Genomic DNA, 26,049 nt, shown 5'->3' on the forward strand with positions numbered 1-26,049 from the left:
TCCCCCAACTACCATCCATCTCTAAAAGTACCACTCCCTTTCAACCTGAACGATGAATAAATATGTAAAAATATTTATCTATTTTTATCTTTTATATTTATCTACATTTATCTATAAATGTAGATAAATCTATATTTACAAATACCATTCCAATACTTTTGCACCGAGTCTGATCTGTGAGTTTAGGGGAATTCCCTTTTAATTTTTTTCTCTTCCCATTGTTCACATTCTCTTTGTTAGGTACACTTACACAGCATAAGAAGAATATAAGGCACAGATGAGTCACAATGTTCCTATCTTTCTGAATTCAGAGTGGGTTATTGAACTCAATAGGTGGATTCTTTCAAACTAACAGTTGGAGAATTGTTAGACTGAAGGTGAGTTTGAGGAAAAAGAGGTCAACAGAATTTTATTCTTTCACTAAGAAGTCTGGCTGCTACCTTTGGTGGCTTGTGCTTTCTATTTCTCCCTGTTCTGCTGTACCACCTCAGTCCAGGTGGTTTTAAAACATTTGAAGTCCACAGTGAGTATGGAGCAGTTGAGTGAGGCACTTCCTTCGGACCCAGTGCTCTTGACACTTGATCTTTTTACTTCAGAGGTTCTAATGCTATTCAAACTAGGACACAGTATAACAAAGAAAAAATCAGCATCCCATACACCCAAATACAGCTAAGAAAAAATAATTCTTGAAAGTCAGATAACAGAGTTACCCTGGAAAAACTAAGCTTGAATCCCTTATCCTTCCCATCTCTCCCACCCCAGGCCAACCAACATTAAAGCAAAGAGTACAACCTGAGCCAGTATTAGAAATAAAGGTCTGCTTTTCCCCATCTTATTTTTTGGCATTCATTCTCACTAAGTGCTATAACTACTTTTTTTTTGTGTGTCTCCAGTCTCTAAATATTAGTGGAGAGTTAGCCAATTCTAGAAATCAAATATGTCACAGAAGGAGTCTCCTATATTTCACCAATGGCAGATATTAGGCACAGATCAATCTCTGTCAAGGGCTTGGGGACCTCACCTGAAGCTTAGGTATTAATTTCTGTTATAGATCCTACAGTTCACTTTTAATGCTTTATTGTGAACATTTTAACAAAGGCAGCAAGATTACTGACATAGAAAGATATTAGTGTTTGGTCGTTGTTTGCCCAAGAGCAAAGAAGTCACCTGGGAGAGCGAATCCTGACTTGATAGCCCTACTCTAGGGATCACTAGCCACGTGGCATTTGAATTCCAAGATATGCTTTGTCAACTAAACTACTAAAAGACCAGTATCTCTAAAACAGCAGTGCAGGCTGAATGGTCCAAGACTTCCTACACCTAAACTCCAGGTGAATTGTGGTGATTCTTTGCACATTTGCATAACCCTAAATACTGTCACAAAAGTGTGCTTATTCTTTCCAGCTATCATTTCTGTTTCAATCCCATTCATACTTCTAGGCGTGGAGAAACAAGTGCCTCCCAATTACTCTCATTACATTCTCTCTGAAAGTGACTAAGAGAGCGCTGAAAGTGTATCTGATTGCATGGCTACAGCCGTTTGTTCTCCATGGCTTAGAAGGTATGACTCAGGCTGATGCCACCCTTCTCCCTCTTAGACCTCCTCCAGACTGTGCTTTCCCTGTACAAAGTCACCTCACAAGGTGAGCTGCAGCATTGACAATGCAGATATGGGCCTTTAAGCCACAAGTAAGACATACACTGAAGAGAGGGGAAATCAGGGCAGCTGATTGCAATGGCAATTCCTTCATAGAGTGAAGGAATAGGTTGCAAAGTTATTCACCTGGAACGCCTAAATCCAGGCATGCCAGAGAGGGAAGCTTCATCAATTAGTGGAGTCACAATTTTCTCTGTCATGTCAGTCAGCACAGTAAAGGTGGGTTCCACAATGAAATCAATGAAACCTGAGCAGAAACACAAGCAGAGTCAAGCAGGCAAGAGGAAGATTTATATGGAGTCCCTGCTTCAGTGAATACAGATGGCCACACTGTAAATGACTGTAAAAAAATTATACTTTGAAAGAAGGACAGGCAAATACTAGAAAGAGAAAACTGAATTATACATTAATCCCTGACCCAAGACCCTCAATATACAATGATAGGAACCTATTTAGACATTGGAAAGAAAATCTGGCAAATCAGAACATAAACTCATCAAGACTTTTTTATGAGAGGAGTAGTGTGATATTGAAGTAAAATTCCTAGTATATTTCAATAAAACTTAAAGTTCACCTTCAAAGAAGAACTCTCTCAAAGAAGAAACAGCAATAATACCAGTAACCTTGAACTTCCCTTACTGACAACATTGTTGCTGTGAATTCTCTCTCCTCAGTGCTTGGCCAGTTTTTTCTTGTTGATGATAAAAGAGATATAGATGCTTTTCCCCAAAAATTTAATAATAAAAAAAGAAAAGGGAAAAAATAAAGACCAAAATATTTTCTACTTGGATATATAGTTTGACATAAATGAATATGGGTCTGATCTGAATGATGGTAAATGCAGACTGAAGAGCTCTGTGGACATAAGGTTATGAGATGAAGGAAAATCTGAATTGCATGATGTCTTGGTTTGAAAAGACAGGTGTTGGCTAATGAAAGCAGGAGGCTCCCTTGAAATAAAGAATGTAAACCCCCTCCCTCTGAATTATTATAATTTTGAAACTGGGGGCTCTTGGGGAAAGATATGGGAGTAGGAATAACAGTTCTTTATTAGGAAAAAAATAAAAGTGAAATAAAAATGCACTAATACAAAACAATACTGACGGAGTCAGAATACGACCTGACTCACTGTCAGGGTACTGGTAGTAGTCTGATTAAATGGAGGCTGCAGTCCTCCTGGAGTGATAGATGTGGTTCTGTTGAAAGCAGTGATCCTGTAGAAGGATGTGGTTTTCTTCTGAAGATCCAGAGGTGGTGAAGATGGGCCTGGTCTTTCTCTGGGAATCCAGTGGAAAAGGCTGACTGTGGTGTTCCAAATCTCAGATTATATCCAGGTAGGACTGCTTGGCTCCTCCCCCTGGGTGGAGTGTTTCACAATGGGATGATGTAATTTTTTCAGTCATGCAGTAAGACTCAATGGTCCATTAACAGAAGATATTTTCTGGAGGGAGGATTGGGTGTGGAAGAGATAAAGAAAACTGCACCCCCTGGTTTTAACAGGTGGCCCAATTGACAGAAGATAACTGCTCCACCTTTAACAGATGGCAATAGAATACACATCCCAAGCAACATGTTCATTTACAACCCAAGATACATGAATAAAATGTGGAAGTGAGTAGCTTACATATTTCCCTAATTCTTTTAGCACTTCCTTTATGAAATTACTTTGTGCTGCAGGTACCCAAGAAAACAACAAAGTCCTTGATCCCTCCTAAGGCACATTGGAATTCAGGTTACAATTACTACTGTTACAAATCCCCACTATTCCAAATTTTAGATTTTTTTAAATTATTAATAATTATTTTTTATTAACAATATTTTAATTTTTCTGGGCAGGTCATGATATGTTTCTATGCTCCTGGTGATTCTTGATAATAATATGAACAACAAAAGAAGAAGTGATCATGTGGTTCAGGCACCTGAATTCATGCTTCAATCCACATCTTGAGTGCAAGGCAGTTGAGCATCCTCCTAGTTCCATTTCCCTCCCCATCTTTTTGCTAAATTTTGAAAAGGATGGATTATTAGGTGTATTTTCATGACAATCAAATAAAAAATATTACTTTTAAGTTATAGTCTGTAAATCTGGGGACACATGCCGTCTTATCTGAACACATGAATCATGTGCCTCCATAACAATGCATCAGTCTTATCTATAAAATTTAGGAAAAAAAGATTTCCCAGGGAGTTAATCAGAAATGCATGCAGTATAAAGCTTGAGCCAGAAATTGTATGCCAGACCACAAAGCAGATAGTCCCAGCAAAATAATTGTAATTTTTTTAAGCACTGAAAATTTTACCAACTTAGAATAGTGTTAAGCAGGAACAGGATGTTAACAGGAATCCTAAGGATAATAAGAACTTGATTTACAAATTTGTGTGTCTGGCTGTCTATATGTCTCTTCTATTGTCCTTCACTCAAAAACTTATTTACCTACCTACCAAAGAAACCCAAGTCATAGTATCTTGTCATTCTGCTCAGCATGTACTACCACTGCCATTTGCTCCTTCACCACTAACAACCTTGAGACATGCAAATCTCTGATACCAGACAGAAGAATGTGTCACTAACTTCAGCAGCAGTATGGTGGGATCTGTTTCGTGAGATACTGAACAGTTACACATAAACACATTAAAGAGTTGTGTTTAAGAATCAAGTTTTCCCTGTGAGAGGTCTTGCATCTCATCAACAAAGATGAGCAGAAGTGCCAAAAGGGACCACAGGTAAACAAACTCAAATACATAGGATAACTTTTCTTTGGTAAGTGGCATTTTTTCCTCAATTACTTGTAACATTAATAAGGTACTCTACTGTTATCCTAAAACAGGGATTATAATAAAGTTGGAATCATAATCTGCTACTGTAGAAAAAAAAATAAGACTTTGTTAAAAATTATGTAACTTTTGCCATATTCCCACATGCCTCACTCCCCTTGTTTTCTCTTCCTCTTTACCTGAAGATACTGAGATTTAAATACAGTGATTTAGTTTGCTACTTAAAATCCTGAATATCAAATGAGCCTGAGTTTTAAAACCTATTAATGGTAATGACCAGTTTATCATCCTTTTTTTCTCCTTCAACTGAATAAGCATGATAAACACTTCTGTATGCTAGAGACTAAGATGATTTTACCACTTAATGCTGCATGCTAAGAGTGAATTCCAGGCATATGCCTAGTGTTCATTCATTATACCTGTGAACATCAACATTGAAAAAAGTGGGTAGAGGACAGTTTCTCTAAAGTTCACTCTAAATCAAAAAATCAGCAGCATGCACTCATCAGCCTTCATCCACTATTTTCTGAAAGTGCATTTTTGTTTCTTGACAATAAAAGGACAAAAATAAAATCATACTCTTGCATTTTTCAGCTGCAAAAGAGGACAATGACAATAAAGGCTGATTTTCAGTAACACAAGTTTCCTAGGGTTTGAGCCAGAGAAGTTTTATGCTTGTTGGAAAATATTAAAGTCTTGGTCTGGCTTTCTTTGCAGATTTTTCTCTCCCCCACTCTGAACAAGCAGCTTGACTTCCAAACAAAGCTCTCTCCCAGTTTTTGTACTTCCCTATGGTACAGAAATATTTGTCATTCCCATTCTATTGAATAAGAAAAAGGATGATAAATTGGTCATCATTGTTATCATTAATAGGTTTTCAAAATAAAGTTCAATAATTTATGGCATTTTTATATATCACTTTAAACTGAAAAAGTTTTTCATAACCTGACACAACAGGAGAGACGTGTTCTTTCCTTTTAGGAGTTTTTTCTGTTGGATTTCTTAATTTCATAAACCATACTGCCAAAAACTTCTATCTGTGTTTGTGAGAAGCTTTAATTAATGAAAATGTGTGCCCACTGTTTTTGCATCTACAGTGACCTTAGAGCAGCAAACCAGCAACTACAAATTGAGCCACTAGAACACAATTTCTAGGCTGTGTCCTTGATAGAACCAAAAGCACAATTTTATTTCATTAAGAACAAAGGTTTTAATTTGTGAGAATTGATGGCTTAGTGCTTGGTGCAGATGGCAGTCATAGAATCACTAAGGTTGGAAAGGACCTTTAAGATCATCAAGTCCAACCATATAATAGTACAATTTGGAATTCAGTAAGAACTTACTTCTGCAAAAAAATGTAATTACTATTCCAGGAAACATTTTTTTGAGACTATTAATTGGGTAAATAAATAAATGAAAGGAAGAGAATCTAGCCTACAACTTTGAAAGTCTTATCTCAGCAGATAGCCAGAAAACAGGTGGTTGCAATTTAGGGACAAAAGGGACGAAAAAAGGGACAAAAATATGGTTGCAAAAAGGTACAGAAAGAAAGACACTGTCAAAAAGTGCAGCAGTCTGAGAAATTAATAATTTTATAATGGGAGAAGGCAAAAATAAAGAGTAGTCTATTAATGTCAATGGATTAGTAAACTGCACAAATGAAATAGTATATGACTAAATAAGCTTGTCCTTGCCTATTGACAAGTGCCTCTAGGTAAATTGTATTTCTGGTGGTTTAATATAACAATAATTTAGCAGTGGCTTGACACAAGGGGTATCAGAACAAAAGATTCTTTCCTCTTCTGGTCTTTCTGAGCAAAGGAGCCCTAAAAGGAGAGGACCAGGAAAACAGGTTCCCAAGTATACACAACCCTATGTAGTGGGACCCTGGAGAAGACAAAATTCCTCCTCCCTGTAAGGAGTGAGGAAGATATCTGGAAGCTGATAAAACAGATGTGTAAGAGAAGTATCTACCTGTACCTTCCCTCACAGCAAACAGAGAGGGAGAGTTTATATCTCCCACAGCACAGCAATAAGCCTATGTCCAGGAGTCTTCAATATGAGTTTTAGGTGAGTCTGTAGCACTTCAAGTTTGTTGCTGCTTTCCTCCACCAAGCTACTGGCAGAACACACAGTTTATTGTTCCAGAGGAGTAAATGCTACAAGCCTGGTAACCAGGCCAGGCTTATATATGGCTTTTCAAACTCAGATTCTTAGGTGAATTGTCTAAATTTCCAAAGCCAGAAAAATCTGGGATGCTGTCTCTGAGATAATGGCTTGCTTACCAGGAGCAAGGAAATAATTTTAAACAGAAATAGCTCTTAGCTAAAGATATGAATTTCTAGTTTCCTAGATTCAGGGAAATCTTCGTTTCATTATTTGAGAGAAATTTCTCGCTTTAAATTTTTCTTTGCTTTCTTTAATATGTTTTCTGTCTTTCTGTTTCTTTCAGTTCTCTCGATTTTACTGTCCATGTTATCTTTCGTTTTTCTTTTCATTTGGCCACCTATTCTCCACTTGAGGCTAGAACATGTTCTTCTATTTACTTCACTTACTTCGACGGTATAAAATCCACCCACAAATCCACTTTCCCATGTTCTCTTCATTGTTCCAAAGCCCCTAAATAGTTTTACTTCACTTAGCCCTTCTTGTTCTTTCACTAAATGTGAGGCTTATTGCCTCATGCTTCCCCTACGTTTTCACTCAGCAACTGAAGGAGAGGTAGAGAAAATGCTGTTAGTGAGTCTGTAAAAAGATCTCTTCTTCTGAATTGGTGGCACAGAAGAAGATTTGCTAGTTGCTTGGCTTCAGTGAAAAATAATGGTTTGTGTAAAGCATCAAGAGGGAAGGGGTGAAAAGAATAAAATATTTTGTCCAGGTCATCAAAGGAACTGACAATACATTTTCATATACGCCAACGAAATTCATTCACATGATATTCTCATGTGTGCCCTGTCTTCACAAATCACAAATCCATGGAATAAGTGTCATAACTAGGTACTGTAGTTATTTCTGCAAACACATCAGAGGTAATTTGGTTACTGTATTGGAATAAATAAATTTAATGGCTCCTCTTTGAATTGTTGTTCTGGGGAAAATAATGCCATTGTGCCTTATTTCCTCTTTTAACACAATTCCAAATTATATCACTAGGATCTTAATAATATTGAGAAGATTAATTTTTTCTTTTAAGATGCTACCTCGCACGCACCAAAAGGGACATACCTATTTGAGACTGAGCAACCATAGTAGATGTCCGATCACACAGAGGAGAGAAGGGCAGCCCTAGTTCTGCTTCCTTGTTGCCCTGGAGAAAAAAATTGAGAAGAAATTTTAAAAAGACAAGATACATTGCACTTTTCATATATTATGTCATGACTGTAAAAGCCTCTCATTTTACTTTCTTTAATTAGGTTTGGACTTTGTTTAGATTGGGTTTTTTAACATAAGTTGTGGAGAATTTGAGTCTCAATGGAAAAGTTATAGTCCAAGGAGAACTTAGTGAATTAAGCATCTGGATTCCAGTGATTTTTCATTAGAACTTTCCCTTCTTGCTTAGTACTTCTATGCACCAACTAAAAGCCCCTTGAGCACAAGAATGCTTCTCACTGCAGTTCTCTAGAGAGCTCACTTCTCAGAGCAAATCTTTCATGAGCAAACATCAGTGTCAGGACTAATTTTTCAGGGCTTGCAGGTCTTTGTACAGTTTTTAGATAAGACTCGCTGGATGAAGATTAGTAATTTTTTCCAAAGGAAACACTAACAGTTTTCTATGAGAAAGTAGCCTGCTTGGTTGATGTTGGGACAAGCTGTGGACATTGTCTACCTGGATATCTCCAAGACTTTTTATATGGTTTCCAATAGCCTCCTCCTAAAGACACTGAAGCTTTATAGTATATACAAGTGGTCCATGCAGCAGGTGGGGGACTGGCTGACAGGTCCTAGCCTGTCAGCAAGTTGTGGTAAGTAGCGTTTTTCAAACTAGCAATCTGTCACAAGTGGGATATTCCAGCATTCAATACTGGACCCAGTGCTGTTTAATATCTTTTCAAGTGGATCTGGATGTTGGGATCAAGTGTATCCTGCTGAAGTTTGCTGATGGTACCAAACCAAGTGGAAAACGGAACACTTCTAAAGAGAGAGTCATCCTGCAGGTAGACCTGGATAGGCTGGAAGAGTGGCCTTACAAGAACCTTATGAAGTTCAACAAAGGTGATACCCCTGGGAAAATGTAATCCAGGACCACAACACAGGCTGGGAACAACCCAGCTGGGGAGCAGCTCTGTGGAAAAGGACTGGAGGGTCCTGTTGGACTACAATCTAATACGAGGGAACTCTGTGGTGCTCTGGTGAAGAAAACAACAGAATTTTGGGCTGCATCAACAATGGCATCACCAGCAGAGATAATGAAATCATTATTCCACTCTAGTCAGCACCTGCCAGGCCACAGTGTTCAGTTTTGGTCCTCCCATGCAAAAAAATAAGTGGATAGCTGGAGAGGGTCAAGAGAACGGCTACAGAGATGATGAAGCAACTGGGAAGCCTGTCATGTAAGAAAGGGCTAAGAGAACTGCATTGTTAAGCCTTGAGAAAAGAAAACTTAAAAGAGACTTTTTCACCAGATTCCAGTATTTAAAGGGTGGCTACAAAGAAAATGGAGACCCCCACTTTACAAGAAGGCAGATGGAAAGATATGGGGTAATGGATACAAGTTACTCCTGAAGAGATTCTGATTAGACAAAGGACAAAAAATTTTCACAATGAGATCAGCCACTAAAATGATCTCCTCAGGGGAGCGGTGGATTCTCCAGCATTGGACACTCTGAAGATTCAGCTGGATAGGGTGCTGGATCATCTTATCTAGGCTATGCTTTTTCCACGAAAGGTTGGACCAGATGATCCTTCAGCTTCCTTCCAACCTGATATTCTGTGATGCTGTGAATACAACATGTCACATTACCTTTAGATTACATTTACATTTTAACCACACAAAATGTAATTAACACTAAATCCAAACATGCCTACCAGCCCTTAGAAGTGAAAGTCCTTTTCTAGAATCACAAGATGGTAGAAGATCAAGTGTTATAACCCCATATATCCCAGTTTTCCAGTTTTTCAAGTCACACAGTCCAAAAGGCCCATTAATTTAATTCAGTCACTCCATAACATTGTTTTATGTTGAGAAGATATGTATAGGATGACACAGCTGCAGTACTCCACAGAGCATTCAAATTTAAATAGCCTGTAAAATAAACTGTAAAATAATTAACTTAAATTAGCAAGTCATTATAATTGTGCTGAACTTCTTGCCAGTGTTCTGACTAATGTCAAATAGAAGCTAAAATATTCAGGAAACATACACAGAGAAAAGCTTGTGTGGATATAAGAGCTGAATTCTTATTTTTGTTAATATAACGTGCATAAAGGGGTGCATTTTTTCTGTTAGGATTTTGTGTGGAACAACAAGCAATAGTATCCTTCTATTTTAGAACAATTCTGATTTATGTTAGGAACCTGATATACAAATATCAGGGTAAAACACAAACTAAACCCAGAAATATTTCTAAGTAACATTCCTTTACTGCGTCAGCTGTGTCACTCAGAAAAAAAATCTCTCAATGCCAGCTCATAATTCTTCTCTTACTCCTTAGACCTTTAAAAAACCACAGTGGCTAATTATCTTGGAAAGAACCCTTGCCTGCCTTTGTGACTGGTCAGAGAGACACTTGGTTTCTAAGCTGTTTGAGCATCTCCCTAATGGCTAGCTAGAATGTTGCCACAGAACTTGTTCTTCAAGGCCCAGGATGGAATTACAGGCAGTGAGCACATCTCCAGTGGTTGTTTCCACTACTGTAAGTACATACTACTTGGTGGGTTTGAGAGAGTGTATTGTAAACAATCTCCCTGGCCTCCCCATATTTATATTTCAACCATTGTCCCCCATACCACAGAGGCTTTACGCACTTGGCCTCCTTGACTGCAGTGCATATTTCACAGTTGTGGATAATCCAAGAGAACGGATCCATGTCTAAATCCACCCTCAGTTACAAGTTGCATCTCTTCCTTTATGATCTGAGGCATCATGGGCCCATTGACCCAGAAATAATTCACCCTTATTCTGCCAGTCCAGATCCACCTGAGACACTCTAATCTTGGCAGCTCAATCCACCCATCCATTGTTGTATTGCTCTTCAGTAGCCCGATTCTTGGGTACACTTGCATCTCCATGACTTAGTTTTACAAGCCAGGCAGCAGTGTCTTGACACATTCCAGCAGTCCAGATGGGTTTACTCCACACAGCCAAGTGATCTTTTTCCATTTGTCTGTGGACCACAACCACAGAGCATTTGTTACCATCCATAAATCACCATAGCAGTAGAGCACTGGCCATTTCTCTCATTCAGAAAAATTTAAACCAGCTGGACATCTTACAACTCTGCAGCCTAGATCCACTTTGTCTAATTGCTGCAACTAATCCCATAGAACTCCATACAATAGCTTTTGATTTTCAATATATTCCTACAATACAGCAGAACCATCAGTAAAGAGTGCATATCACTTTTCATTTTCTGGTAGTTGATTATATATGGTGGGAGCTCCTCAGCACTTGTCATATTTTCCTCCTCCAATGATGATGATAGTCTAAAATTTTTGCCTTCAGGCCAATATCCCTGGGTAATTAGGGGTTTCTATTTGAGCTTTCTGAGTGATCAGCACAGATCACTTAGCATGAATCTGAATGTGTGAAGAGGACTTTCCTTTTAAACATCCAGCCTAAAACAGACTATAAGGATGCCACGAAGAGTTGTACTTCAGTGACAATCACTTCTGAAGCAGTTAGAACTCCTTCTTCATAAACTGCCAGTACCTCTTTTTCAGTTGGGGTGTAACAGGCCTCATATCCTTTGTATTCCAGACTCCAGAATCACAGGGGTTTTCTTCAAGTCTCCCAAGGTACCTCTAGCCAGAGATTCCAGGAAGGATCATGCTCCCTGGTTGCAGTGTACAGCATATTTTTCATATTTTGTCCTGTCCTAACTGGGCCCATTGCTCCCAAGGAATCTCCTGTTTAATTTGTTACAAATCTTGTTGCTGTTCAGGACCCCACTTAAAATATTTCTTCTTCTGGGTCATTTGTTAGAGAGGGTTTACAATCTGATAGTAATCTGGAATATGCATCCTTCTAAAACTCACAGTACTAAGGAAAGCTTGCGTTTCCTTCTTGCTGGCTGGTGGGGACATAGCTGCTATGTTTTTGACCATATCCACTGGAATCTGATTATATCCATCTTGCTATTTTACTCCTAAAACCTGATGTTCCTGGGTAGGTCCCTTGACTTTGCTTTATGGCAAAATTGACCTTCAGGAGGATGAGGATTATATTCCTTTTTCCAAAAAACTCTCTCTCTCTGTTGTGTTGCACCATACAATAATGTCATCAACACGTTGCAAATGTTCTGGAGCCCCACCCTCTTGAAGTTTAGTCTAAATCAATCCATGGCAAATAGTGGGGCTGGCTGTGCTTCCACTCCTGAGGCCATCAGTTTCAGGTATAGGGGACACCCCTCCAGGTAAAAGCAAACTGTGGCCTGCATTCTCTTGACAAAGCAATGTACATGGTGGCACCATCTTGCTGTCTTGGACTCCAGATCATCCTTGAATTCCAACATATCCATCACAGCAGCTCTCAGTGCTTTGTTCAGGATACAACAGTCCACTGTCAGTCTCCACTGGACTTATGCACTGGCCGTATGGGGCTATTAAAGGGTGAGTGAATCTTGCTGACCACTCCCCGCCTCTCCAGTTCATGAATCATCTCATGGATGAGGCTCACGGAGTCCCAGTTGGTGCAGTGTTGTTAACAATGCACTGCTGTGGTACTGATCAGTACCTGTTGTTCTTTGACCCTCTGCAGTCCCACAGCAGAAGGGTCCTCTGAGAGACCAGGCAAGGTGTTCAGCTGTCTAACTTCCTCTGTCTCCACAGCAGCTATCCCCAAAGCCCAACAATGCTCTCTTGGGTTCTTGAAATATGCTCTCCTGAGTTAATCTATGCCAAGGACACTCAGGGCCTCTGAGCCAATCAGAATGTGGTATTTCTGCCTTTTGTTTCCAGTCAGGCTCACTGTAACTTCCAGTACATTCATCTGTTGGGATCCCCTGTCACCACAGACATAGATTCTGTCCCTATAGATCTTGATGGCATCAGGGTACATTGTGCGCCAGGGTCAACTAAAGCCTTGTACTCTTGCAGGTCTGATGCACAAAGCCATCAGATCCATACAGTCCAATAGATCAGGTTGTCACTTTCCTCCTGCTGGAGGCAGAGCCCCTCTAGTTCTAGTCATAGTAGTCTTTGTTCATGTCTTGTACATATGAACTGGATATCCTTTCAAGAAGATCAGAAGAATGGATTCCATTCCATTGTGTCTAAAAACTTGCCCACTGGAAACTGGAACAGCATTTATGCTTGAAGAATTTTCTGTGGCGGTTGTCCTTCCTCTCAATTCACACATTTGTGCTGCTAGGGTAAAGGTGGATTTTCCATCCCACTTCCTCATGTCTTCTCTGGGGTCAAGTAAAACTGCTTGTTATCTCATGGTGTATGCCTTTTCTCTTGAGCCAGTGAGTGCATGTTTCCAATAGCAGAGACTGTGGCCCATACTGGAGGGGTATAGGACATATAGGACATTTTCCCTCTAACATGCTTGAATCTTTCAAGCCTGTCCGTAGTCAGGAAGGAAAAAAATTATTTTATATTGACATAGTAGTGTAGTCACCTGATGTGGTATTCACATGCCCTCTGAACAGAGAGAAGCTGTGAGACAAGCAGAGAAGGAAAACACAATTCTTATCTCACTTGCTGTGCCTGTGTTGTGCTAAAGTAGAATGCAATATGGAGATTGTTTACCCAAAGTGAGGATGTTTTGTTCCCTTGGCCTATCAGAGCCAAGAAGTGTGTGTGGGACTGTCACAGGACAGTCACGAGAGAATCAGAGATGAGCACAGTTCTGCGCAGTTGAGAGCTGCTAGAGGAGAAAGCTCCATACCATTTGGGAGGTTCTTAAAAACATCAGAGAAAAAGAATCATATCCATGTTAATATTTTCCTACTTCCTTACCCAATCTTACACACTCCCTCTCAACTGCAGAAAAGAAAAGAACTTCCCTAGCTTTACCTGTCTGAAGAACTCCTCTAGCAGAGACATGGTCCAGCGATGATGGAGATCCCAGGCCTTGGCTGGATGACTGATATCTGCTGTATGTAATAATAGTGATAAGGCTTTCGGCTTGTCAATTCTGAAAACCCAAAGGATCACAACAATTAATTGTCTGCTCTTGCAGGGAAGAATGACAAAAATCTTACCTACAGGAAAATAAGGTAATTATAGTCTTTGGCCAGGATTTTTGTGAAGTGGTTTCTCTGATCGTAAAATCAGACAACTCAGAAAGACTGTCTTATTCTCCAACATACATGATTCCTGTTTTAAAAGAGATATTAAGAAATGCAAAATGAAATATTGTTCATCCTTGCTCAGAAACTTTACAGGCTTGCTTGTCTGCACTAGCAGTCTTGAAGAGCTGCTGTGCTCCCCATTTAATCAGTGCTGCATTTTATGCAGCTTAGAATAGAAAATGGTCCCTGTGATCCCACTGTAATGAACAGTGGGGATGTCTGGGGCTCTGACAAATTTAGACAATAACTGATACATTTTTCACTGATAGAAAACTAGTATGAGTACAGAAGGGAATCCTGATTTCACAGAAAAAAGTGCTGGTGATTTCTTATGACCGTAACCTAAGAAGCTAGCCCATGAACCCAGTAAATAATGCTTTCTTGGTATGGGTGCTCTCATTTTTTAATTCTGCTTTTTGGCTGTCCAAAATGGTTGAAGGAGTTGTAGCCTCTGAGGGGATCAGGTGGCTAGCCACACCCTGTTCTGATACAGGTATAATACTGATATAGATATAATTCTGATACAGGTATAATTCTGGTATAACTGTGTCCAGGGTGAAAAACTGACCATCACTCAAGGCAATATAGAAGGATTTTTTTTGGGAAGAGTTGTGGATAAAATACTACAGCTCCCAGTGGCATACTGGGAAGAAGAAAAGGCCTTCCCCATACTGCTCCATCAGTTACTTTTCAGTCCTTCCCTCAGTGGAACTCAAGTTTTCATCTGTTCTCTGTTTATGAAGAAGGCCTCTTTTGGGGTTGACAGCTGATACCATTTGCATAAGGGCAAAGTGCAAGTTATGTTCTGCAGGTCTTAAAACCTAAGTCATTCTCAATTATAGAGGTTACTCTAATGAATCATGTCCTTAATGTTACCCACCAGGGAAATGTCCAATGAGGCTGGTCCCAACAATGGTGACATTTGAAAGCTTTGGGCCGCCAGCACAGAATACAAATGTGCATGTAGGCATGTGCCCATCCCTTCAAAAGTGAATTATTCAAAATTCACCAGCAGAAAGAAAATTGCTGTGGATATCAAAGAAAGAGAGAGCCTCTGGAGAGGTTCTTTTGAAGTTAAGCACATTGGCAAAGCACCAGCTGAAATGCAGCCCCCTCACTGCACTATGTTTTGAAATGACTCAGCCTTCTGGCTGCTGCAAAGCATTCTTCATAGCTTTGATTTGTTGGAAGTGACAGGACATATTGGTAGCCAACACCATCTGAATGACTAGAGCTCTAAATTCCCTTTTGGATAGCATCACAACGAGAGCAGCAAGGAAAGAGAAGCACAAAAACCAGCATCAGACACACTCCAGTCTCTTTTGTTATCTGCAAATTATTGGCAGCATTGCTTTTGTATGTAACTCTTAATTTCTCTTTCAGGGATGAGGAAGAGAATGAAGGATTTTCTGCACAAACAGAGAAATGGGACGTATGCAAATGAAGCCAGGTGGCTAATCTTTGGTAAGAGAAATATTAGATGTTTTCTGAAGAGCACATTGGTATTAGTATTCCTTTTTCAATTAAGCACAAACTTCTTAAACTGTTTTCTTCTCTGGGGCATTCTTAGAAGGAAGGGAAAAGACTGTTTAAAGCCTCAGAATCAGGTACCTTGATTCAGCTGGTCAATATGCATGTTTAAAGTTGAGTCATATGGTGGAAAATCACCACATTAAAAAAAATGCCTTGTACATATAATGCATATATGAAATAAAGACCTTTGAGAACCTGCACTACTTCCCTGCTATTATTAATTCAAAATATTCCTGTATGAGATTTTGTAAAGCAAACTTGCTGTCCTATTTTTTTTTTCTGGACTAGAACTGATTTTCTTGTTAGCTGGTACAATGCTGGGTTTTGGATTTAATATGAGAATAATGTTGATAACACACTTGATGATTTTGTTGTTGATAAGTAGTACTTACTCCAAAACACAGACTTTGTAGTTTCCCATACTCTGACAGTGAGCAGGTGCACAAGAAGCTGGGAGGGAGCATAGCCAGGACAGTTGATCCAAACTGGCCAAAGGCATACTCTATATCATAGAACATCATGCCCAATATATGAACTGGAGCCAGTGATCATTACTTGGTGAAGGACTAGGCATCAGCCAGGAGGTGAGCAATGGTATTGTTCATCACTTGTTTCTCTTGAATGTTATTTCTCATATTCTCATTACTCTTATCATAATTTTCCTCATTATCACCATTAGTAATAGTATTACAACAGTAGTTTAGACTCCAGTTGAAATTTCTCTGAAGATGATATGGATGTTCCTAAACCATTTAAAATACCACAATGTTCTGATCTAGCACACAATACAAATTTATTTTCTCTTTCTCTCAATTCAGTCTCTACAGATTAACAGAGGAAGAATAGCTCAAGTTTAGCATATCAGCTCAGGATTTTGAAGATTGAAAAAAGGGTCAGCGCTCATTTAAAAATAAATCACTACTGTTCTTTTTATGAATGTCTCATGAAGTCTATTTTGATGATTCCTCTCTTGCTCATAGTAGCTGTGCTCAAATACCAGCCCCTGGCCACCACTGTGTACAGGCCCAAGACTGCTGTGCTTACCTAATCCCATTGGGTGGCACATAATGGATGCTTCACCACCACAGTTCTGCAACACTGATGGTATCAGTTGGCCTTGATCTTCACCCCCTATAACCACCTCCTCCTCCCAACCCATAAGTACAATCAGTGGCATAGTTAACAGCATCCCAAATAATTATATGATGGATGAAAAAAAAAAATAAAATTTTAATTTGCCAGTCCTGGTCAGTTCCCAGCAGCACAAATGTCTCTGTCAATACAACCAAGAGAGAAGAACCTAAGTGCATAGAAATATAGTTTTACAAGAAAATAGTGTGATAATGCTGTGGGAACAATTAATCCTGGGAAAGAGAAGACTTTTCCCTACATACTCTGGACTACAACTCCATCATACTACTCTGCATGGGCTACTTCATGTGTAGCTTATTGCAGTAGGAATAGAAAAACAAAGGGCTCCGTTCAAGCAAATGACTCAGTGATTGCAGTGCAAGAATGTACATATGCTTACAAGCCCACAGATACTGCGTTCCCTTTCATAAATGTAAATCTGGAATATGCACATCCTTTGACCTCTGCACATATTTCAGATCATCATTTTCTCTGAAACAGAGATGAAAAATACTCCTAAAATGGTAAAAAAATAAAGGATTTCACTACTGAAAAGTTCTTATTTGTTACTTCAAACAACAGGCATCACAACAGTATATGACTTTGAAAATCAATAGGTAAAAGTTATAGGTAATGCATGAGATCTCAAAAGATGTAACACTTGAGGATTATAAGTTTGTGCATTTGACAACAAGTTGATAGAATGCTGAAATTCATTATAGAGAGAATCAAAGGTAGATATTTACCCATTTCTTGATTTTGCATCTGAGTCAGATTAGAGCCTGGGATACACACAACTGTTATTTTTGCTCTGACCATCTTGAGCACTTTGTTTCTGCAATCATCTTCAAAGTTTACACTACACATTATGGTGCTGTGCTCTGCATGCTGCCTAGCAGCTTTAGCTAAATAGACCCCGGAAATATTTTACAAAATGTGTTACCACTTAAGTGTCTCTTGACTATATTTATTTATTTATTCCGATACTGCACAAAAGCCTGTTAACATTTTACATTACATACTTGCAGCATGATCTGATTTTTGTCTGGGCTAACATCTTTCTATTAGAGAAGCAAAGTATATAAAATCAGAAGAAAAACAAGTCAACTGAAACAGTTTCTGATTTTTTTAGAGAATATATTTCACAAACTCAAAGATGAAATGAGGTAAGAGAAGAGGCTGCACTACTTTTAAATATCAATACATTGCTACAAAACTATCCAAACCATAGCACTGAATAAAATAATTTTACTGACAAATAATATTTTTTACTGACAAATAATATTTTACTTTACAAATAATATTACTGACATATGGTGAACAGGCAGGCAAACTAGTTCTCTCTCCATGTTACCAGTGAGACAGTTAAGTCAGGTATCCCCCAGGTATTTGTGCAGTATCATGTTCTCTTTTATTCTATAGTATTCAAACACAGTTTTGTATTCAGGAAGAAGTTCATGAAAAATAAATGTTAACTCATTCAAATACTAACTGTTATGAGTAATTTCTTCCACAACTTGGTTTCAGAAAAATTGTCCATATCATTAAAACATAAGTAAATTAAAACTGTATCCAAAAAATGAAGAAATAGTGCAAGCTGATGAAAAAAGAAAGATGCTTATGCTCCTATAATCTGCCTACTATATCAAACTGATAGCTTTAGATGTCCTTAAGTTAATCTCTTTGAGAAAGTCACAGATGCATCATGTTAAATATTCAAAAATGTGGTCATATCAGAACATTTTCTATTAAAGATAGCTTGTTTATCAACTCAGGCTCAGGACCAATCTAGTGTTTTCTCCTCATCATGTGGCATCATGGCATCAAATATGGTAGGAATACGGAAGAGATGTCCTGAGATCTCCATAATCCTCAATGGTTTTCATTAGAGGAAAACAACAGTGCTCTTCAGTACTTCCTCCCCAGCTGCATCCTCTCTCTCCCTCTCCTAAAAGACAGTAAAAATCTAACTCAAAGAAAAGACAATCCTCTAAAGATTTGGTCTGCACTGTGGCCTTGATAAAAGAAGCATGAGCCAAAGGGAGAAAGGAACCTAGCAAACAGCAGAGAGGAAACACCTTATTTCACCAGTGGACACTTCCAAAGCCTGTATTGCCTTCTGTCTCCTGATATGCCTGAAAACAAGGGACTGGGACACTGCAGGTGATGTTACAATTTTGGATGGCACTGAAGCAAGGCACTTGGGATTTCTGTTGTGTGATATGGGTATCAACCAGGGGATTGCAAGGAGGCCCAAACTCAGCCTCTAGACGTGACTCTTAGCAATTTTTGGGGAGAGATACATTTGCCAAGAATACCTCCAGCAGCATCAAGGCCCTTGGAAAGGCACCAAGCAAGGAATCCAAAGCTTGAAAGAGCTGGCTGTGATCAAGATAATTTTCTCAAATATTGATGAACACAAAAGAATTCCAGACCCTGTACAACATTAATATGGTTGAAACTTGCACAGCTTGGGACATAAATGTACTCCCACTTCCTAGTGATGCTGCAATGGAATAAGGAAAACAAGACACTGAGTACTATGACACAAGAAGGCTACAGACATATGAAGACACTGTCCACATTCCAACCTGAGCCAAAGTCTCAGCCTTTGAAAAAGACTTGACTGATCATATGTGGAAATTGGAAGAGTGGATTGAAGAGAACTATCAGAGAGACATCAGAAACCCATCACAAAGTCAGAAAGGAGCTTTGAGAGTACAGATCAGAATCCCTGCTATCTGAAGTAGGCATCCCACAGCTGGGGAGAGGGAGTACACTCCACAAGACAAGTTATGGTTCTTCTTCTGTGAATATGGAGAGGACGTGAGAAGATAGGATGGAAAATCCACTTCCATCTTAGCAGCATGGGTACATAAACTAAAAGAAGAAACTTCTAACAAAGGAAACTTGGCAAGAATTAATTTAGGCCCAGTTTCCTGTGGGTGTGTTCCTGGGCAGAACTGAAGTTAAGATCACATGTCAGGTACCTTTGAAGGGACCTCCAGAATGTAGGCCCCGGGAGTGAATGATAGCCAGAACTAGACGGGCTCTGCCTCTAGCGTGATAGAGATGTGGGAGAATCGTGTCTATTGGATTGCAACCAAAAGCTTTATAAAATACATAGGTCCAGTCTCGTTTGTGATCTGGTAATTATGCACTAGCAATTTATGATGCTATAAATAAGTATTTCCCTGATTAGGTAGTGGCAAGCATATCCCCTTGCTGCAGGTGTGGCTTTCCACTCAAGTGAAAATAGTACGTGTAGTGTTCATGTTCACTGATAAATGCAGCAAACATGACTGAATGCCTGATTTATGCCGATATTGCCTGAATCCTCAAATTCAACAAGGAGGAAAAACTGTAAAATAACAGTAGCTCCTGCAAAACTTTATCTTTGTCAAAATACATCACTCTCTACAGCCTTATGTCTTTGAAAACTTTACATGGAAATATTTTTGGAGCTTTCTTTTTCCTGGTTATTAATATGAAACAATGCTCCGGAATTTAGAATACATGCATTCCAGTGTGAGTCTTTGAACAAGAGAAAATTAAATGTAACCTGAGAAAGTTAACTTTCTTCCTGAAACACTTGAAAGCAGAAGTTCCTGCACTTTTCTAAGGTGGCTGTGCCATTATTCTCCAAGGATTTATCCCTCTATTTCCTGACTCTTCATCATGATCTACAGTGACCTCACCTTGTCTGGATGTGAAAATTGTTGGTGGTTCCAGTGTGTTCATAGTCATGTATGGCAGCTGCAAAAATCACAGCGAAGATCTCCAGCTCTGTCAGCCAGTGCTGAAAAGAGATTACAGTACAATCAGGTAAGTTGTCATTTTCTTAGGCTTTTGTCTTGAAAGGTAAGTTATTTATCCTCTGTTGACAGTCAGAGTTGCATGCCATTACCTTTCCCCTGAAGTCTGCCAGCTGTTTTATAGCAAACTTCTCTGGTTGATACATAAAAGCCAAACCAGTGTTCATCCTGGGCTTTCATCTAAATAAATTGAACTTCAGCAAAATTGTTTCAGGAGCTAATAAGGTTTAAGGCGGAGCAAGGGGAACTGTGCCCTTCTGAAAGAGCAATGTTTCAAGAAGAGAAACAAGGAAAACTCAAGAAAATCAAGGTTCATCAAGGGGAACTTGATGATATATGTGCAGGTAAACACATACCACCAGGGTACATATTTTCAGGCCAGTTTATTTGAGCAGAAGAAACTCAGATACAGAAGAATGCCACTATTTTCCAGAAAAAGAAAAGTCTTTGTCAATCACTGAATCCATGAGGAGAAGAAGGAAGATAACTACAAAAAATGTACCTCTTGTTATTTATCATTTTTTAAAACACTTGAGAAAGCCCTGAAGCTTGCGGATTTTTTTCTAATTCCCTAGTCAAAGCCTTATTTTACAATGCTTAAGTCACTTTTGCCTTAGATTTATAAATTATTCAGATGCTTTTAATAATTTGTATCTGAGTCAAATAATTTTGTCTGGTTTTCCACTGAAAAGGTGGAAAAGGAGTCAAAGGTTTTAGATACTGTAGATGCTGTAAATATTTGTATGAAATGCTTAAATGTATTGCATTTAGAAAAAGCTTTTACCACAGTGACTGCCAAATACTTCTGTAACACCTCACTGTCAACCTGCAAATGTTTTGACAGGCATTCATATACAAACTGCCTTTTAATTCAAGGCCCAGCAAAGGCACTAAGGCATCCAAAATCTATTCTAGCTACCTCCTAGAGCTCAGGAGCCACCACTAATACACAGCAACCTGTCTAGCTCTTTATCTGTGCTTCACAGTCATCTCTGCATAACCAGTGAAGAATGGAGCAAGTCTCAGTGTTAAAGATCCCCTTACATTTAATATGTAGTTTGAAAAGATACTTTGCACAATGCTACTAACCATAATCAAGATAGTTCTTGGGTTTGGGTTGTTTCTTTCTGTTTGGTGGGTTTTGGTTGGTTGTTGTTGTTGTTTGTTTGTTTGTTGCTTTTTTTTTTAATAGCAAGGGAGAGAGGATGGTGAGGAGTGCAAGACATGATCAGAAACAGAAACTTCACTGTTTTCTCATATCTACACAACTGATCCAGGATATGACTGAAGAGCACTGATGGTGGAGAAGTCTGTTCAGTTTTGTTTCCAGGTGTGACATGTGAATAAGGAATGATTGCCAAATGATTAAGAACATTAATTCAGCTTTCAAGCAACAACTTCTGGCAACTGCAATGGGAGAAAAAGTGGAACTAAGATTTCTAGGCTACATGTCTAGATCTAGACTTTCATTGCCCACAGGGGTCTGACATTTCCCAAAAGGAGAGACCTGCAAATCATAGAAAAAAAATCCAGGCACAGGTGCTCAAAAACAGCCAGAGCAAGTCTGTATTATGATTGCAGAACTCATTCAAGACACATTCAGCTAGTCCAAAGCATCCACTTCAGACCACCTGGAAAGCATGTGGTAATTCCCACACTAACAAGATCTCATGACCCAAGTCTTACAGCATCACTAATGCAATGTAGCAAGTCAGCATTTTCCCTGTACATACAGGGAAAATGCTGACTTGCATACCTTACCAAAGCATCTCTTGTTGAACAATTTTGGATAAGGAAGGTTTTCAAATATGGTGTAGCAGATGTTATTATTAGCAGTATCATGTATAAGCAGTACTAAGTATCATAACAGCATTCCAGGAAGATCACCCAGAATAAAACTGGAATTACAGATGTTAATTTTTGGTAATAAATAAAGCAGTGTAAGTAGAACAAAGTCAAAATAGTAACACAAGGGATGTAGATGGAACCTCTTAGTCCCTTTTTTCCTGCCACAACCTTGCAAGACAAAGCAAACAAGAGAGCAAAGAGCCTGCAGAGAATGGATGCAATCTCCATCAGTGCTGACTTTACAATTCACTGCTTTGTGGTAGATTTCATCATGGAAACAGAAAACTAATTTTTAAAGAACAAAGCCATCAAGAACAGCAGGACTGTCACAAAAGATGAAAAGAGCAAGGAAATGTGAATGGTTTTGATTTCTAAAGAGCTAACAAAACCAATCCAGAATAAAACTTTATCAAAATTTCTGTGATGGTAGTAGGTCAGAAATGGCGAAGGGTAAAAGGCATGAAATACCAAGTATTTGCTTGCAGAATGAAAACAAAGGGCAAGGAAGCATAATTGACTTTCAAAAATATACAATAAATGTGGAGCATTAGCTACTAGGATGGCTCATTTGCATGTAAACAAAAGGATTGAATACAGAAAGAAGACGGAAGAAAGAAGAAAGTGTAGTGTATCCAAATCTCACAAAAAAAGAGAATGCATTTCCAAGAAATTGTTGCAATGTATTTAATTAACTAGTTTCTTTCCAAGAGTTTGTAAACTTTTATTCCAAAGCAGGTATTATTTTCAAAGCTTATGATGATCTGTTTATTAATCAAAACAGGCTAGTGGAGAAGATTATCTCACTTCCCTTTAGTACTAAAAAATGTGGCAGAAGTCCTGCGCTTTTACAGTTTTTCAAGTCTGCTGCAGGAAATAGTCTCCTGTAATTCTTGACAGGATCAGAGACAGAAGTCTTAAGCTTTACAATTTTCCCACTATTGTCAAGGTTAAAAAATAAACTGTGGTATTTCCAAACAGTAATAAAGAATAATCAGAAAACAATACCAAAGTAATAATCAGAGCTGAACAAAAGAGTTTAATAAAGGAACAAATGAAATGAGTAAAAAAGCTCTTAGAAGCTGTTCCTGCAAATCATGCTTGTATGCCAATTGTCAATGAGATAATATAATGGAGTGACTTTTTGATGCTGAATTGTATCCCCGTTCGTCTGTCTCGCCCAGAAATAAGTTTTGCACCTTTGAGACTTGTTCTGAGAGCAAAGGGGAGGGAGAGAAGAAGCACGCAGTTTGTTTTCAAACAATGCACTCACTCCTCCACATACCTGCTCCTAGACTGTGGACGGACAGACAGTGGGACAGAGCTCTCCTTTGCTTTCAGTTAGTTTTTAGCTAGCTGAGGCAGAGAAGTTCCCCGGACTGTGGGTTTTTTTTTTTCTTTTCTTGGGACTGTATAAATCTGCTCTGGACTGAAAACTCAGAAGAGCGCTGGCAGCTCGCACCTGTGGCCCACCAGGTCAGGCCTGGGCCATGGCATTTCCAGCACAGGGGAGACTGATAAGAGACTGAGTGAGCTGAGCTACAACACACAAAGGGGACTTTCTGAGTTTATTATCTCTTCAGAGTGATGAGAGGTTTTATTGTTTAATATTGTTCATTTTTTTTGTGCTGGTGAATGCTTTGCCTGTTAAATAAACACTTTTTTTCCACTTTTTTTCTCCAAGGAAATCTTTTCCCAAATCTTTTCCAGATGGGGGAGGGGCCACTTCTTCTTTTCTAGAAGAAACCCCTTTGGAAGTTTTCTCCCAAATTTGCCCTAAAGCAGGACAAATAAACATGTGATTAATTTCAAATTCTCTTTCGACATTTTGCCTATGAGAGAGCCAAAAACTTTGTAGTTTATACAGTAAATTATAACAAACTAACTCCAAAGCATCATTCTGAGGAAAAAAATAACAGGAAAGCTGATGAAATTTTATGAAAGGAGAGGGAAATAAGATTTAATTGAAAATAATTTTTTTTTTAAATGACAGATCAAACAAAACTCTTCAGAGAGTTCATAAATAAAAGGGAGCATGACAAAGGCAAATGAACCATGTGAAGACACACCAGAAACATGTTTCTTACTTTTAAGACTAGAACAAATTTTAACTATATGGACTATTTAAATGTGAAAAAATCAATTTTCCACATTAAAATTAACTAGAAAGATTAGCAAGAAAAATGAGGAGTTCTTTCCTATTTTTTTATATAATTTTTTCACAAGTGGTCTTCATCCCATTGGTGAAGAATTAAACCAAGGGCCCTAACACACTTCTGTAACCAAAATCTTGTGTTCCAGCATGTCCAAGTTATTTACATAAATATTGTAGAAGTGATGAAATAAAGAACTATACATACTACAGTAATGATAAGATAGTTATGTGAGCCAATCCTGGAAAGAGGAAAATGTACCCTATGTTTCTTTACTGCGTGTGAGCACATTAGGCATGTAAGAAGCTATCAGCAGGACATTAGGACTGATGACGTCTCATTTTCAAACTACATTAATCTATGCACTTTGAGATTGGTTGTATAGTTCAGGGAAGGTGAGGTGAAAACTAAGAAGAAAGAAAACACCTAAAATCTAAATTTAAAAAAGCATTCAAATGAGAGAAGCAAAGCTGAAATGTCACAGTGGTGCGAGTTTGTGGAGTAGTTTCCTGTTGTGCTAGATTTGATCCTAAACAAAATTACAGATATGATTTGGGTGTGGGAATGATTAGAACTTGGAAATATTTCTGAGAAGCAGAAGACACTCCTCTGGACCACAACTCCATCATACTGGTTTGCAGGGACTTCTCTGTAGGTAGCTAATTGCAGTAGGAATACGCGGACCATGGGTTCAGTTCAGTCACTGACTGCAAGCAAATACATATGCTTGCAAGCACACACTCTAGCTCCTATTTTCTAGATGGAAGTCTGGTATGTGTACATTCTCTTACCTCTGCACATATTTATGAATATTGCACAGGTTGACTTCTGTAAAGGATAATAAAAAATGTTTTTATAAATATATTAATAGCAAAAGGAAAGGGGCAAGGAAAACCTCTGTTCTTTATTTGACATCGTGGGGAGTACAGTTACCAAAGGTGAGGAAAGCTGAGGTACTTAAAACTTTCTTTGCCTTAGTCTTCACCAATAAGACAGGTCATCCTCAGGACAACTAGCCTCCTGAGCTAGTAGACATGGACACAGAGCAGAATAGATCCCCTGAAACTCACAAGGAAGCTGTTAGTGACCTGATGAGCCACTTCCATGCTCACAAGTCCATGCAACCAGGTGAGATCTAACCTAGAGTGATTAAGGAGCTGGCAGAAGAGCTCACGAAGCTGCACTTCATCATTTATCATCAGTCTCGGTTAACCAGGGAGGTCCCAGATGAGTGGAAGCTAGCCAGTGTGATGCCCATCCATAAGAAGGGCCAAAAGGGGGATCCAGGGAACTACAGGCCTGTCAGCCTGACCTCAGTGCCCAGCAACATTATGCACCTTTTCATCTTGAGTGTGACCACATGGCACTTACAGGATGGCCTGGGATTCAGACCCAGCCAGCATGGATTTAGGAAGGGCCACCATAACTAACCAACCTGATCTCCTTTTATGGCTAGGTGACCCACTTGGTAGATGTGGGAAAGGCTGTGGATGTCGTCTACCTGGACTTCAGCAAAGTCTTTGACACCATCTCACATGGAATAATCCTGGAAAAGCTGACAGCCCATGGCTTGGACAGGTGCACTCTTTGCTGGGTTAAGAACCGACTGAATGGCCAGGCCCAGAGAGCAGTGATGAATGGTGTTGGATCATATTGGTTGCCCATCACTAGTGATGTCCCCCAGG

At 39.0% G+C, this 26,049-nt stretch overlaps 1 protein-coding gene across 1 annotated transcript in view; it reads right to left on the minus strand.

Annotated features, from left to right (window-relative positions):
* The window catches only part of PDE1C (phosphodiesterase 1C), a 196,977-nt gene that overhangs the window by 34,788 nt on the left and 136,140 nt on the right, over positions 1-26,049 (minus strand). The window contains 6 exon segments of the mRNA XM_050971009.1: positions 441-616; positions 1,784-1,904; positions 7,658-7,739; positions 13,610-13,731; positions 15,032-15,156; positions 20,250-20,350. Of these exon segments, the coding sequence (XP_050826966.1) occupies positions 441-616; positions 1,784-1,904; positions 7,658-7,739; positions 13,610-13,731; positions 15,032-15,156; positions 20,250-20,350 (727 nt within the window).

The sequence above is a fragment of the Serinus canaria genome, chromosome 2 (assembly GCF_022539315.1).
Source record: "Serinus canaria isolate serCan28SL12 chromosome 2, serCan2020, whole genome shotgun sequence".
In the NCBI taxonomy this organism is placed as follows: Eukaryota; Metazoa; Chordata; class Aves; order Passeriformes; family Fringillidae; genus Serinus; species Serinus canaria.